The 15,869-nt window shown below is 39.2% G+C and overlaps 1 protein-coding gene across 3 annotated transcripts in view; it reads right to left on the bottom strand.

The window, feature by feature from the left end:
- LPGAT1 (lysophosphatidylglycerol acyltransferase 1) overlaps positions 1-15,869 on the bottom strand; it is a 65,523-nt gene that overhangs the window by 22,369 nt on the left and 27,285 nt on the right. For all 3 annotated transcript variants that reach the window (XM_084512792.1, XM_084512791.1, XM_084512793.1), the window contains 2 exons: positions 10,254-10,349; positions 6,973-7,246 (listed from right to left, as the gene is read on the bottom strand). In XM_084512792.1, the coding sequence (XP_084368918.1) occupies positions 6,973-7,246; positions 10,254-10,349 (370 nt within the window). The remainder of the gene's footprint in view (positions 1-6,972; positions 7,247-10,253; positions 10,350-15,869) is intronic.

The following is a 15,869-nucleotide window of genomic DNA, read 5'->3' as shown; positions in this document are numbered from 1 at the left end:
CTGCCGGGGGTAAGGCAAGCAGATAAAGGTGATTTGTGTCATAAAATAAGAGTTGGATTTTCAAAGTTTTTTGTTTGTTTAAATAAAAAATAAAAAAAATAAATAAAAAGCCCTTACAGGTTCTTAAAAATCTGAGTTACAGGATAAAGAAGAAAAATTGGTCATTTTGTGTGTGAAAGACAGGAAAGCAATGAGGAGGAAAAGCTGGTTGGTTTTCACAATGGAGCTTCCATCCCCGAGGTCTCTGGAAGGCTGGTAGCAGGGCTTGCTCTTACACTCCTCATCAAATTCAGAAAATGAAAAAGGGTCAAAGGAGGTGAACATGCTTGCTGTGAAAATTATTCAGTAGAGTCCAATCTAAACCTTAATGTAAGCTACTACCAGCAATAGTCAAGAACAGACAGCAGCTTAGCCAGGCCCTCTCCCTGCTCTTGCTTCAGCCCATCTGGCCCATCTTCAATCCCCAGGTTCACCAAGGGGGAGAGCAGCAGATCTGGAAAGTGAGCCAAGAAGGAGGGGCACATTGCCAGATGGCACTGTGAGCTGAGTTTGTCAATTTTGTTTCCATTCCGTGGGAACTGGAGTTGCCTTGTATCTGAGGTCATGCCACATTTGGGCTAGCAGAGTAATGGCACACAGTTACACCATAGCCAGCAACATATCTCACAGAATTTTAAAAGCTGTCTGTTATAAATAACCACCTGTTGGCACAAGTAAGAGGTGTTACATCTTAGTACCACGTTCAAGACTCTTCAAGCCTGCAACTGAGATACTTAACTATGATAGAGGTCAAGACAAAAAACAGCACGAAGACAGTGAGAGACTGTTCACCAACCTTACCGATACAAGTATAGGTAGAGGTATTCAAACTGAAGCAAACAGAGAAAGGTTTCAGACAGAGAGGAATGATTCTTCATGCACAGGGGAGTAAAACTGCAGGGCACTCCTTGCCAAAGGATGTTAAGGATGCCAAGACTGGGCGTCAAGAGGAAACTGGACAGGTATATGGAAGATGTCCATTGGAGGAATAAATACATAAGCAGAAACCCCCATCTGGCTTGCAAAACGTGCCACACTGAAAATAATCACAAGCTAGGAGAATGTGAGGGAGAAGTGTGGCGGGAGGAGTGTGATGTGTGTTTGCTCTGTTCGTCCTTTGCCTCTGGTATGCACTTGGAACCACAGAGAAGATTTGGGGTTAGACAAACTTCTGATCTTGTCCAAAATTGCCACCCAAATTTTACTGAGGAGCTACCGCACACATGAAGAAATCCGCAGCACAGTCTGAGGCATGCTCTGAAAGCCACACCAACTAGAACATACCTGGCTGACTCACAGGTTTCCACCTGCATTTCACTTAATTTGCACTCAATTTAATTAAGCGTGTGAAGACATTTCCAGCAACCCAATCACATATATCTGTCATCTTAAAAAAGCACCTCCTGTTGTCACGGTGCCTACCTGTACCACTTCATTACCAATGCAAATGCAGTACCTGCGCGGGGTGAGACGGTGTGTCAGACCATTTAGTTCATGAATTATTAGCAGCATGCAATGTGCCAAAATCTGACAACATGCAAGCTACACAGGTCAAGCTGAAATATCCGCAGTGTCACCTTCTGGAAATACTGTATTCCAAAATGCTGACAGACACGTGAAATGAGAGCACAAGGCTCCAGGCCTGCCAGGATCATGACAGAGTGCTTGTCAAGGCGCTCTCAAGAAAAGCACTAAGTGCAGAGCCCTTCATTTTAAAAGCAGCAACGTATTAGAGAGAAGCCAATATGAAATTAATAGTAAATCCACAGAAGTATTCATTTAGAAATGGATTTCGAAACAAGGCCATTCGATTTATTATTTTCCCAGATGTAAAGTGGGAATGGACAAAGACAAGTAAATTGTCTGAGTAAGCAACAAAGATCATTAATTGTAATTAAAAAGTGCCAGATAAATATGGGCACATTATCTTATTATTTACAGTAAAATGTTTTTAAATCATTTATTAAATATTTAGCTAGAATTTCAAACTATTCTTTCAGTGGATAGTGCTTCAAACTTCACTATGGGAAGACTGCTGCAGTCCTCCTCGTTGCTGATTTCTTACCTTCTGCTTTTGTGGGGCAGATCTGTGCATGGACTCCTCAGATCAGCTCCAACCCTTTCTAGGGCAGCGTGGGGAGAAAGACCCACCTCTGGCAGTCCACCAGGAACCCCAAGTTTAAAAAAAAAAAAATAATTCTAAAGGGAACTTCAGCCTCTGCAGGCCTCCCTTTGAGCAAGCAGGTCTTATATATTGTGCTGTGTCCTGTCTATGAGGCATGCTTATTTTTAAAGCCACGAAGCTCTAGCAGATCCTGATGGACAACTGCACACAACACAAGGGGGTCGGACTTCCACATCTCTGAGAATGCTGCTTTCAGGTGTAAGGAGACTTTTGAACTAGCAGAAACTCAGGAGAGGCTACTACAAAAGTTATAATATGGTGTGAATCTCAGGTCTGGTATTTGTAACAGAAAAAGAGGGCATCGAGTATACCCATTCAAGAACTCCTCTTGTCTTGGCCAACGCAGCTACAGATGTTTCTGGCAGCCAAACCCTTTTGAACATTCTACCTCCACTAAACAACACTCTCATCCTTCATTTCTAGCACCTGCTGAAAGACTGAGCAGCCTGGCTGCCCGAGACTTCAGCAGCAGAAACAGCTGCAGAGGCCAAATTTAAGCTGATCTCTCCGAGGACTCGTTTTTCTCCCGCAGCATCAGTCTGCTTGCCACTTTCAGCCCCAGTGGATGATTTTGATTTCTCAAATTGCCTCAAAATGCCATCAGTACAATTCTGTTTAAACTGTACATAAACGTTCACAACAGGCCTGCGGGGATCTGTCCTACACGGCTGTACTCAAACCACACGGTAAAAATATACCTCAGTATCAATGGTACTCACTTGCCTTGGGAGTGCTAAGGCGAGACGTGCACAAAGACAAGATTGAGCAATCAGAGGTTATGGCAGTTTTCCAATCTAGACAAAAATAAAAATAAAACAGTCTCCTACTTTATTTTGTTTTTTTTTAAATCACCAGCAGAGGTAAATCTGCATAACTATTGTGTCTTATTTTTGTTCTAACTCTGCATTCAGCGATGGTGTGTTGCTTTTTATTTAGTTCAGGCAGATTCTTCAAGACAGCAGTGCTCTCCCTTTCTGTGGTGCTCACACAGCAGACATTTGACCACCTCCAATTGGAGATTTACTGATGCTCAGAGCTTCTCATTGTCCCTTCCATTCATTCCCTGGTGTTACTCCCACCCAATGCTGCCATCCAGGCTCAACTAGGAGCAGACTCTTCAAAGCCACCAGCAGACCATCAGTAGTCACCACTGAGAAAAAGAATAAGCTACAAAGAGAGGCTTAGCTGGAAACCTTGCCTCCAGCCAAGCTCTGGAACACCGTCAAATTGCACTTGGAATAGGAAAGAAATCATCAACCGAGAGTGAACCTGGGGACTCCAGCTTCCACTTGTGAAAGAAAATATTTGCTAGCATTCACTAGGATTCAGGTGTGGCTTCCTGAATAGCTTTCACTGCTCTAAATGCAGCCAAAAGAGGCCCATTGCCTCCCCTGCAACACATTCTGCCCTCTACTTGTCCTGTTGTGATCAGCTGGAGCACTGACCTCAAAATCAACTCCTTCCTCAGAAATTAGCACTCAGACGGAACATCTTACTCATCAGCCCAAATCTCTGTGCAAGAAATCACCTGGGAACAAAACCAGAAGCCCCCTTTACAGGATTAAAACCAACAGCCAAGTCCACCTTCCCACATTATCCAAGTCACATTCCACAAAAAGTGAATCAAAACGTGAGCTAAAAAAAACAAGTCCAGAGTCCAGCTCTGCAGAAAGGAAAACTGAATTTCTCTGAGATAAAGCAACAAAACTGAGTGTACTGTGCTACCTCTGAAGACAGACAGGTAACATTTCAATATGGCTGTGACCAAGCTCATAGCATCCTCTTATCAGACAGAATTTACTGCACGGTAAAATAAAACAGGATAAAAAAATATACTAGAGCACAGCTGATTAAAAATAAGCTCTGTAATGCATATCTTCAGTCAGCAACTGCTCCAAACTTCTTTGATTTGCCAACTGTTCCTTCTTAAGAGTTGGATCTACACACAAGTCAACCAAAGAACAACAACAAAAAAAACAGAGTAGTTGATTTTTGCCAGAAGATTTTGCTAGTTCTTGCAAAGAGAACTCTCAAACCTTCAAGACTATCAATTCTTTCCAACTCAGGAAACCCTTCACTTGCAACTGTGGCCTAAGTGCCCTGGAAAAAAGGAAAAGAAAAAAAAAAAAACACACCAAAGAAAAATAGCCCAACCATCAGTCCCCACAGGGTTAGGGTGACGATGGACAGACATCAAGTATTTTTATGCTGTCCTGTTTCTATTCTGCACTAACACCCAGGAAACTCAACAGGAAAGGGATATAATTTTTGAGAAGGAGTTAATGTATAAAGCATTTTAACAAAAATCAGGTGAGGGAGGAGATGAACTCTAATCATTAGTAATAAAACTTGGAAGTAAAGAAAAGATTGGGAGAATGATAAATAACAGAGCAGAAAGCTTATTACAGTAAGTTGAGTAACTTGGGAACCCAGGACAGAGGAACACCAGGGACACTTAAATCACACAGTGCAGAGAACACGAAGAAGTAGTGCAGAGGAAAAATGTTTTCAACGAACCATGAAACTCAAATGCGATGCTACCAAGACAAAAAAGTCACTTCCCAAGCAAGGGAGTGCAGTAAGGAAGGACAAAGCTTACACACAATTTCTGTGCAAAGCACTGCTGAAAACAAAACCATACACGCAGCTAATTCTGGCTTCCACAACTCAGTGATGGTAAACCAAAGAAGATACACCCAAGTTTGGTTTCACTGAGGTGGGTTTCTTCAAGTGGTTAAAAAAGGAAAAAATAAAACAGATAAAAAGGAAAGATGACCACTAACCTGTTAGACTTTAAAATTATATAAACTTGTAATGTTTTATTTCCTTCAGCTGAACAAATATTCCTCAATTTTCTGAAGTGGCAAGAGTAAAGTAAAAGCATTTGGAAGGCAGAAGATTCGAGCAAGAGTCTTCCATGCAAGGTATAGATCAAGAACTAAACTTTCATACATCTCTGGAAGAGAAATTTTACAATGGTAAAATTTTACCATGGTAAAAACATTTTGGTGAGCTTAAGAGAGGAGAGGACTTAAATAGCTCGGTTTCACATGTCAAATATTACTCTTTCCTAGCCTACACAATTTATTTTTACTTCTCTTTTCCTTCCCTTTTATTATGTTTTCATGTCCAGTGCTCTTTTACTCTGAAAGAGTAATAGCTAAAATCAAATATTTCTCTCCTATTTTTCCCCAATTCTGTGTTTTCAGAAGGATGGGTAGATGGTAGATGTACTTTTATTATATTTCTGAGATGAGTCATTTATTTTGTTACCCAACTAAGTCAACTGTTATCAGATACCCCTTTCTCAAGAGTCTGAATCACACCACTCGAACAAACAAACAAAAACTAGCAGAGCTTGATGTTCAGAGAAGTTGCACTCTAAGATAGAAATCTGAGATTATGAAAACAAAATATGTTTGGTTCCCTTCCAGAACCAGAAGACCTGCAATTCATTTGGGGAACTTACTTTTCACACTGTTCTGCCTTTGAGAGAAGAAGAAATGGAACAGGCTGACCTTTTCCTTCTCATTTTTTAGAACCTAGAATTTCCTAAGAAAATTTGGGCTTTCTTGAGTCCTTCTTTTCTGAACGTAGCCTGAAAGGAAATATTCTAATGCATTCCACAGCTTGATTTCAGTTCATTTAAAATATTCCTTCCACTCCTGCAAGAGCATCATCTCCATTCATTTCCAATGTTGACAAAAGTAACTTTGAAACTGAAAATCTGGAAGTAATTTCTGTATGAGGTTTCCTCTTAACCCTGAAATTTGAACTTCAGCACAGAAAAAAAAGAAGTTATCTGTGAATGTGGCTTCACTAGGTTGGGTGATTTGGTTCCAAATGAGTAAAACTGCTAAATGATTATAATAATTTTGGTATGGAAATACCACCACCACCCACCAATAAGAGAACAACACAATTCCCCTATCCATTGTTTCTATAGTAAGTAAAAGAAATCCACAACTGGGTTAAATAGGATCCAAGTCCACTGTCTGAAAGTGCCAAGAAGTTCATTTTTAAAACTGAGAGACTAAAAGCACCAAGTCCCGTAACTACAGGCATTATTTATATCCCAGCTGTACTCTCCCCTACAGCCCAGGCATCCCAGAACAATAATGCTGCAGGAATATTCTTGATCCCTCATAACTCTTCCAATACAAGAGACCCAAACCAATCTTTCAAATCCAGTCAGTGACAGCACAACTCCCAGTAGCAAAGGACAGTCATCATAAAAATCTGGAGAGAATAAAAGAAATTGAACTCAATAGAAAATAGTTTAAGAAGAATGAAATACACAGTACTGGATGCAAAATTACTTTTAAAGCCAGAAATAAAGATTTAAATGTAGCTTATTCCATATTCCAGAAATACTTTTACTGCAGTTCCATAGTACTGTAGAGCAGCACAAACCACTGGTTTCGCAGAAAGGAGCTGCCCCACCTTCTCATCCTGCCAGGTGCTCATTCCAGTATCTGCTCTGCCCGTCACGTGTGCTGAGACAAGCATTCACACAGTCATGGTGCAGACTAAATCAAATTAAAATTAAGGTTTTCTTTTCCTTTTTGTCCCAACACAAAAATAGAGGAAATAAAAGCAAACGTGAAAACATTTATATGAGTGTGCATTATGGGTGTATTTGACATGTAGACAGACCAATTCAATATACATAAAAGGTTTTGCTTAACAATGCAAACATCTTGGACACTCAATTTGCTTTTTATCTACAAGAGTTCAGTGATCTTTACCTTTTATCACAGCGTCTCTCCCTGCAGGAGTTCCGTTTTCTTGTGGAGCAACAAGCGTTTTCAGGATTACTTGCGTTGCCCCAAGTCTTGGCAGGGTGACATGTTTAAGAAATGGCAAATTGTTTTTCTTGGCAAATGCCTGGCTTGTTTCCCTCCTTTTCCTCAGAAAGCCACCCTCTGGAAATAAAACAATCCATTTCCGATTACGGCTCCTGTAATATTTTTCTAGATGCTCCTGGAGTAACACAAGCTGCTGGTCACGGTGTGCTTTTCCCTATAAGAATAAAACACTGCCTGAGTAAAATGAATGCTTAAAAGAGACAACATCAGACCAATAATTATTACATTTCAAAGATTTCTCTCCCCTTTCAGAGACTCAAACAATATTCTCCTCAGAGCACCTACTGCTGCTTCACAAACCATCTGAAAAAAAATCTTTGCTAGCAAGGATGAAACTCTCTATTTGGTGACTTGTCTGCAGGAGACACATCTGGACGGTGAATGGGCACTCCACCAGTAATTTCTCCTAGCCGAGCACTAACTTTCCTTGCATCATCTTCCACACACCTCTTCCCCTCAGCCCCAGCCAGGACAAGAGCTGCACGGGCACCAGAAGCCACAGCCAGACCTTACGGCCAGGCCAGGTGGGTTCCCCACCACAGCAAACAGAGGATTTCTCCCCAAACCAGGCCGCTTGGTTCTTCCCTTCAGCTGAAATCAGCACCCTGATGGGCACACTTGGGGACTGGATCTCTTCCATACCACATATGAAAGGAAAAAAGCCTCATGTGAAAAATGAATGTTTACGATGTTTACAGGTTTTCTTCCTCTAGGAGAAACTGTTGAGTGGGAAGCATTTTTTGCTTCGCGTAAACTTCACAAAAAAAAAAAAGCCCACAGCAATAAAAGTGAGAGACAGCCTAGCCAACTAGATGTATGACACCAGCTTCCAGTTTGATAATTAGCTGTATACGGGCTATAGCCAGGTGATAATTAAACCCGAAGGACCAAGGGTAGGGAAAAAGACTCATTAATTTCTCCTCTTTAACATATTAGGACAACTTTTTCCACTTAAGACAGTAAAATTTGTCTTTAATTACTGCAGAAACATCTACATCATCTTCAACAACAATCTTGTCTCTTCCCACCTCCACACAAAGCAAGAGCAAGCCACCCAAATTTTCACAGGCATGAATTTACATGAATTAGCATTTTAAGGGTTCTCTAAGTTCAAGATATTGTCACAAACCTTCCACTGTACTTTTTTTTTTTTTTTTTCCCCTGGCAGGAAGAGGGAAGTAGTGGTGTTAAGGGAAAACAAGAAGAAACAGTATTTTATTAAAGACAAGTTGTGTGAAAGTCTGGATCCTAAATTTTAAAATCTCACCACTGCAATTATTTCAAACTTACCTCATGAAAAAGAAGGAAAATGCTCTGCCTGCTCATGTTAACGCAATTAAAGAGCAATATAAAAGTTCCTCAGTTAAAACAGTCTTTTGACACCAGACCACAGGACTCCAGGATAGCACAGTACTTAAGAAGAGAGCAGTGAACAATAAACTGTATGCAAGTTAAATATCAGGACTTTCCAAAACCTAAACACACCTGGCAAATAGGACAGGTGGGTAACTGCAATTTAGCAAACACTGGGTCAGCTTTCTTTCTTTTAGAGGAAAGAAAACAGGTAGCAGCAGAGCACTGACAAATTCTTTAGGGTGCCATGCTATTTGCATCATCAATAAGGCAAGTTACTGACACCCTCGGTTACCTGTCAACTTCTCGATGGGAGAAGAGAAAGCACCATTCTCCTTGTAGTAGGCACCAAAAGCATTCCTAAAACTGCCGTTGTTGCTGCTCATGAAAGTGAGGCTAATGTACCTTTTTAACCAAATCGGTTATATTGCACCATCATCAAATTGTTTATTTTTTCTGTAAAAATAACGTATTTGCTCATCCAAATGTTAGTAGGGCCTTTCTGTAGTTAGGTAAAAGATCATTACTCTCTCACCCTAAGCATGTCTGCTACACCCATTGATAAGAAGCTACCAAATGACTCAGAAACATTTTATTTTCAATATGTTTGCATGTAGACTTAGGACGATATTTTATTTTTGATGTTGCAGACCTCAGTCACTTGAAGAGGAATGTGGAAAACTATTTTTTGCAGCTCAGTAATAGTTCAGCTTTGTAACTGGAATTGCAACAACACATTCAGAAATTATAATTAACAAGCTGACAGCCTCGTGTACCTCAAAATGTGTATTTTGTGAATTTTAACCACTGAAATACATTATGAAGTATCACACCTGTTCTTTTCAATACGCTCACAGTACACTGTCATGTATCTCAAGATCTTAGCTTTATTATCTAATTTTGCTTGATGTTTTATAAACAGGACTCTGGTTTTAGTTAAAATCTCACTGTAGATGTTTACTGCTGTGAGTATTTCTTTTTAAGTAAATTAGCTTTTTCTCCTCTGTAAATGTTAAATATGTGGATTTTCTCTGGTTGCCCACAGAGCTCAAGTCTAGACAAAAATAAAGAGGAAAGAAACATGTATGCTAGATACTACAGTTCATAGCACCAGATCCATACTTACCACTGTACTTTTACATTTCTACTTTTACAGTATGGTTTAATCAACAGCTAACAAATTCCCCCCAAAAAGAACAAAAACAAAACAAAAGCCCGGGGGAAAAAAAAATAAGAAAAATAACAAATCATTTTTTCATTTATTAACATTTAGGATGCTGGTCCAAACACATTCTTTCCTGATGCTCAAATACTAACTGATCCTCAAGAACCCATTCATTGCAATTAGTGCAGGTCCACCACTACCTGAAACTGGTACCGTGTCACTGTCTAAAGGAATGGTCCTGCCTTTCTCTATCTGAAATGCTGACAGTCAGAACAGTGAATTAACCAGGCTGACTGCACAGCTTCAAGGTCACTAAGGGAAGAAGAGAGGGGACAACAACGGGCAGTCAGAAGTGGAGAGACAAAGAGGACTACCCACGTACTTTGCTTGTCCAACTCTCACAAAAGACTTTCATCATAATCGAGTCCTGTAGACTTTCATGTCCACACAAATAATAAAATAAGCTTTAAAATAACAAATTTCAGAATATACTGGATTCACTCTATCAGAATACACACATATTTCAACATAGTTATTTCATCCTGCAAAGCAACCCTGAAGGACTTGCGCAAGTAAGTCCTGTCACACCAAAACACCCCGTATATAAGGATAAATCAAAGCACCGTTACATGTTTCTATTTACCTGTCTTATAAAGAAGTCTCCATGGATTAGAGACACAATGCCAAAGTTTGTATACTTAAAAATATGATCCATCAGCCACATCATCTGACGGACAACCTGAAAATTAAAAAAAAAAAAAAAGAAAAAAAAGAAAAAGAAAAGAAAATGCTTAGTAAATATAATGTGTAGAGACTTATGTATATACCAGTCACCCTCATAACAGCAATAAAGCTAGCAAATATATGGAAGAAAGTCCTTTTGCATCAAAGTATAAAGCTACATAAATGCTATGCTTCTCCCTCAAGAACCTTTTTGTAACATAACATACAGTTGTACTCTATTAGCTTTATGCTACAGTCATTTCTACTCAGTCTTTTTGCACTGGAGGTATAATGCTTCTTATTGACACACCATCACAACTTTAAGTCATCTGCAAACTAAAACTATTTCTAGTGTTTGTTAAAGGTCACAAAACATCACAGGTTTGTGTTTGAAATCTCCAAGTGTTTTATATCTACCACAAAAATCTTTCCTTACGTTTTTGTACTTATTTCGGGGTGAGATCATTTTGTTCTCCCGTTTCTGACATGCACATGCTCCCCACATGCTCACTACAATCTCTGGGCAGTGGCGTTCACTGAGACCTATGCACAGCCTGCATACCATTATGGATTTCTCTCGTGGCAGAGCAGCCACATGTGTCCCTGAGAATTTCATTAAGTCATGCTCCTTGTCCCGCCTGGCGAAGCAGCGTGGTGAGAAAGCATAAGCACAGTGGAGCGATTAGATTCCCCTTGACCATCGTTTTTGTAGGACACCAAAAGCAGATACTGCATGTGCTCCGTCCTCTGAGATTTAAAGTCGGTGAATTATCCCAGAAGTAGATAACAGAAGGCAAAAGCTTCTGCCCCCAAGGTCCTTCCCCTCTATAGCTCCTGTTTGTATACTTTAAGAGGAGCAGGAGTTGGCTTTCCAACACTAGAAGATCCGATGTCTCATCCATGCTGTCAATGATACGTTAGGCTGGCTGCCTTCTACTCTTCCCTGTGTTAGAAGGCTGCACAGACTGCTCCAAGTTCAGTGAAACCCAGTCATGTAACAGAATACTCTTCCATTTATCACGATCCAAAGAGTATGGAGAACCACTGCAATTCTCTGACAGTCTGAAGATCATGTTTTGCGGGAATTTTGTTTCGTGAAAAAAAAAAAAAAAAAAAAAAAAAAAAAAAAAAAAAAAAAGCTTGATAATTTGCAGTAGCTATCTAGAATTGCATGCATCATTAAGTCTTCCTTCCAAATAAATCTAATCCTCTCTTGGAGTGTTCTGATTACCTATTCTCCCTTTTGACCACAGAAGCTATAAATGAATCCTGGGTTATGTATTTGGAGAAAGCTAACTGTTACCTACCCTGCTTCTTTTACTTATCCTTAAACAACTGCGGCCAGATGCTTAGCAAAGTGAAATTTTTACACACTTAGGAGAACATAACTGCCAAAGGACATTAAAGATGCTTTATTGCCTTATACATATAGCTGATATCTCAGCTAAATCTAAACGTCACAGAATGCGTTAAGAACACCGTAACTTTTGTGGGTTTTTCGTATCAGCAAACTTTCTATTTGAAGATTTTGGATAATGCTAGAGCACTGGAATCTGGACTTTCTAGCATCACTGGAAGTGGAAAGGGGAAACCATGTCTGAGAGAAAAGGGCAGCTCTGAAAGACATGAAATACTTTGCTCCAGAAGCAAGCATCCATTCCTTCTCTATGACATGCCAGTATCCTCTCCTGTCTGCTAGTGACATTTCTTACTAGATGTTAAATATGTAAGGGAACAAAGACACAGTATGTATTCGTGAGGGATAAAAAACCAAAATTAGTTCCTGGATATAACTGCCCACTTGAGACTAATATAGGTGAAACATTTTTATTGTGTTTTTTTTTTTTTTTTTTCAGAGCTTCACATTCTCTCCATTTCAGTAAAAGAGAAAGCCTTAGGGAAGTAGAAAAGAAATAAAAGGTGGGCCCCAAGGGCAAGAATACAAAACATAGCATTACTGAGAGGTATTACTGCTCCTCAAAGCACCATAATACCACCTCTTCATGTCCACGCACCAGCCTAGGGAAGACATGTTGTAGAGAACTGCATCCTTTGTCATCATCAAGCTAAAAATAGTTTTCAAATTCCACTGATGATGCTTTAGTCTGCACCAGCACCCATATGACCCTCAGCGTTCATCTATTACTTTGGCTGTTTTACAAATATTGTTCTATTCTACGAAGTAGAAGCTAAGCCAACATAATCTGCTTGGCCAGAGGAGATGAACAAGCATAATAATCTGCTTCCCTGAAAAGAAACAGTTTGGGTCTTTTCAGGAGTCAGCCTTGGTCCCTATGTGTGGCAATCCAAGAGGAAGAACTGCCCAGCAATACTGGGGCTTCCCTCCTCCCAGAGCACTTTTTGTGGCTGTGTGCCAGCTGGGCATTTAGATCACAAATTCAGATGACTGTAGTTTTATCTTGGAGGCTGATCATTGATCTGCAGGGTCTGAAGTCCCATCTCACCATGTTTTAGGTGACACAAGAGTTTCTAACAACCTTGCCTGGACTTCCTCAGTCTTGTTGGGAAGGAGTGATGCTACTGCATCAAAGACCAGCATAACATAAGTTTTAACTAGGACAAAACATACATACTGCTGCCAAGTGGGCTACAGAAAGGCAAACTTCAGAGCTCAGTGATTACAAATTTGCCTGTAAGCCTGTGCAGTGGTGTACTATAAAGTACAGAAAGGAAATACAAATATTTTATGTATATTAATTGATGAATACACACAAGCACATAAAATCAAAAAAGGGGAGTTCAGAGGGTAAAACACAATCATCCTGTTTGCAATCAGAAAGCAAACTAGATTAATGGGTATTCCTTCTGTTCTGCTACCAAGGGCAGAGCAGAGCAAACTGCAGGATAATGGTGCTGGCACTTTTATTAATGTCCTCAGGAACAAAACAGCACATCTCATGTGGGTCTCTAATCACATGTATTTCAAGTAGGTTAAGCAAAGATACTCAACATTTTTGAATGTAGGCTCATAGGTGTTCATGGACAGAGAATTTTTGGATGCTGTTTCAGGTCCTTTTTTCTACACCAGTTCCACTTAAGCAAAGTTCAGGATGCAGAAAATAGTTTTTAATGAGTTAATAGGAAATGTAGGTGCCTCCTATTCACAGGCCCGTTTTCATTTCACCCTGCTTAGATTTCATAACAAAGCAACCTGAACAGACTGACTTTCATTTTTAAAGCACCTGTCCATAACAACAATGAAAGCCAGGTATGCATGTCTTGACATTTGTACTAAAAAAGCTGCAAGATGCATTTTTTTTTTCTCTCCATTGTACTGTTTCTGTTCTTAATTAAAAAAAAATAAAATAATAATAATCAAATTTATCAATCCTAACCCAGCCAGAATGCAGTAATAACAATATTTTAATCTACTTCTTTAACACAGGCATTAAAGGCTATGAGACCTCAACCAACTTACTAAGAGTTTGCCTTAACACTCACAAACTGGAACAAACGTTTTGAGCTATATAAAAAGTGAAATAAGGTCACATCTGATTCAGCAGAAACCTTGCTCTCTGTGACTTGTCTTATGGTATTAGTCAAACAACACCAGACCAGCCCTTCTGTTAAAGCATAACTTTTAGCTAAGTTCCACTTCACTAATAAAAGATAAAGTTTTCTTTATCCACCTAAGTTAATCTGAAATGGAATAAATGTATTAACAAATGCATTTTAACTTAGTGTTTAATAAGATTAAGTTTGCTTAAAACAGATAAGAAACACTATCATCTGTATATAAGAATTTATAGAACACTAGAAAAAAGTATGTCACAGTTCCTGACCTAGCCCTTAGGAAATCTATCGTCAAGCTGCAAGAAAATTTTTGAATTCTACTTTGCTACACAGAAAAACAGAGTTTAGTCTTAAATTGAACATTTCTGACTTCTTAAATTAACAATTAAAAAGGCAGCAGCAAATGGATATATGCTTGCTGCTTAAATCTGGATTCAGTCCATACTACCTTGCAAAGGACAGTAAAAAAAAAAACACTTTGGTGCGCCACAGGAGGAAGTTCTTCCTAGTTCTGACACTGCCTAATCACTGAGAGGCCACCTTTGGTACGTTATTTTACTTCTCTGTACACTCTTCTGCGTGAGATGGAAATGAGCATTTCACTTTTGCAAAATACTTTGAGCTGAAAAAGGTCTCCCAAGTGGTAAGAACTGTTTAGAAACTAACACAACTTAACCGTTGTAATAAAAGCAATTCTTGGAAATTACTATCTGGTTACTTACAGACAAATATCAAAGTTACAAAATACTCTAATCTTTTGTAACTCCAGAGTTAAGTTTAAACAGTATTTAAAAAAAAAAAAAAAAAAAAAAAAAAAAAAAAAAACTTGCCTCATTTAAATAGCAGTTTATTATATAATGATTTCTTTTGGATAGGTTCCCCCTCACTCCCCCAATGGTTTCACATTCTCTCCTGGTCAGAAATATGAAGCATGCTATTTAAAAGTGCCCGACTCAGCAAGTTCTATCAAGGATAAACTATCCTGATCTTTCTCATTATTTTTAGCCAGCTGTACCACTCATGCAATATTTTAAGAATGTGTTGAAGTTTGTACTTATTTTCTTTATTAGCTAAAAAAAATATTAAAGCCGCTCTAGGCTCTGGACATGTATATTCCAAGAGCAACAACAGCAACTCTAAGGGAAAAATGCTGATTTTTTAAGGCTGCTTTTCTTTTCGAAAAGCCCACAAACATAACATTCTCCGTAGTGAAGGTTATTTGCCACCTCAAAACCTTCCTCCATTTTTAGGATCTTCTGCACTCACTGAAACTTGCTTTGTCCTGACTGAAGCTTTTTAGCTAAGGAGACAAATAGGATAAACATGGCTTAAATTATACATATGGATGAGCACACTAGGAAACATACATGTGTCAACAAACCTCTGTGATATTTAAAGCACATGAGACTTCAATAGTCAGGGTTATATGACATACACATCCACAGGACTGTATCTTCACAGTCACACCTTGATCACAAAAGACAGAACAAATGTTTCCTTTCATTTGGGTATAGTACAGAATACCATACAAGCCTAACTTGAGAATTCCCAAAGGTATTAAAAGAAACTAAAAGTGCTTCTAGAACATTTTCTTCTCTAGGTTATAGTAGAAAGGAAGAAGTAAGTCCCTTTCTCCAGCCTTGAGTGGCACTGTGATACTTTCCAATTCAAATCTTTGAGGGGGTTTGTTTTTCCTTTGTTTTACAAATTGGCTCTGCTGGCATAAGTAACATCTGGGAAAAAATCTACAAAAAATGTTAAGTGACTGGTAGAGATACAGTGGATACATAATCTATATTAATGTACACTAAGAAAAACAGTGTCAGTTACAAGCTGTGCAAATGCAACAAAGAGCAGCTGTTTTTTTTCCCTTGTTTCCCCACAGTATGAGAGCACGAAAACCAACAACACACAGCTGGTGGAGCTTTTCAGCTTGCCAGGTGTGTCCCTCACCCTTTGTAGCCTAATCATACTTACCCTTTTCCCCTAATTTCCTCATTGA

This window comes from Aythya ferina (genome assembly GCF_964211825.1).
Source record: "Aythya ferina genome assembly, chromosome: 3".
Lineage (NCBI taxonomy): Eukaryota > Metazoa > Chordata > Aves > Anseriformes > Anatidae > Aythya > Aythya ferina.
This window is presented reverse-complemented; position numbering and strand designations above follow the sequence as displayed.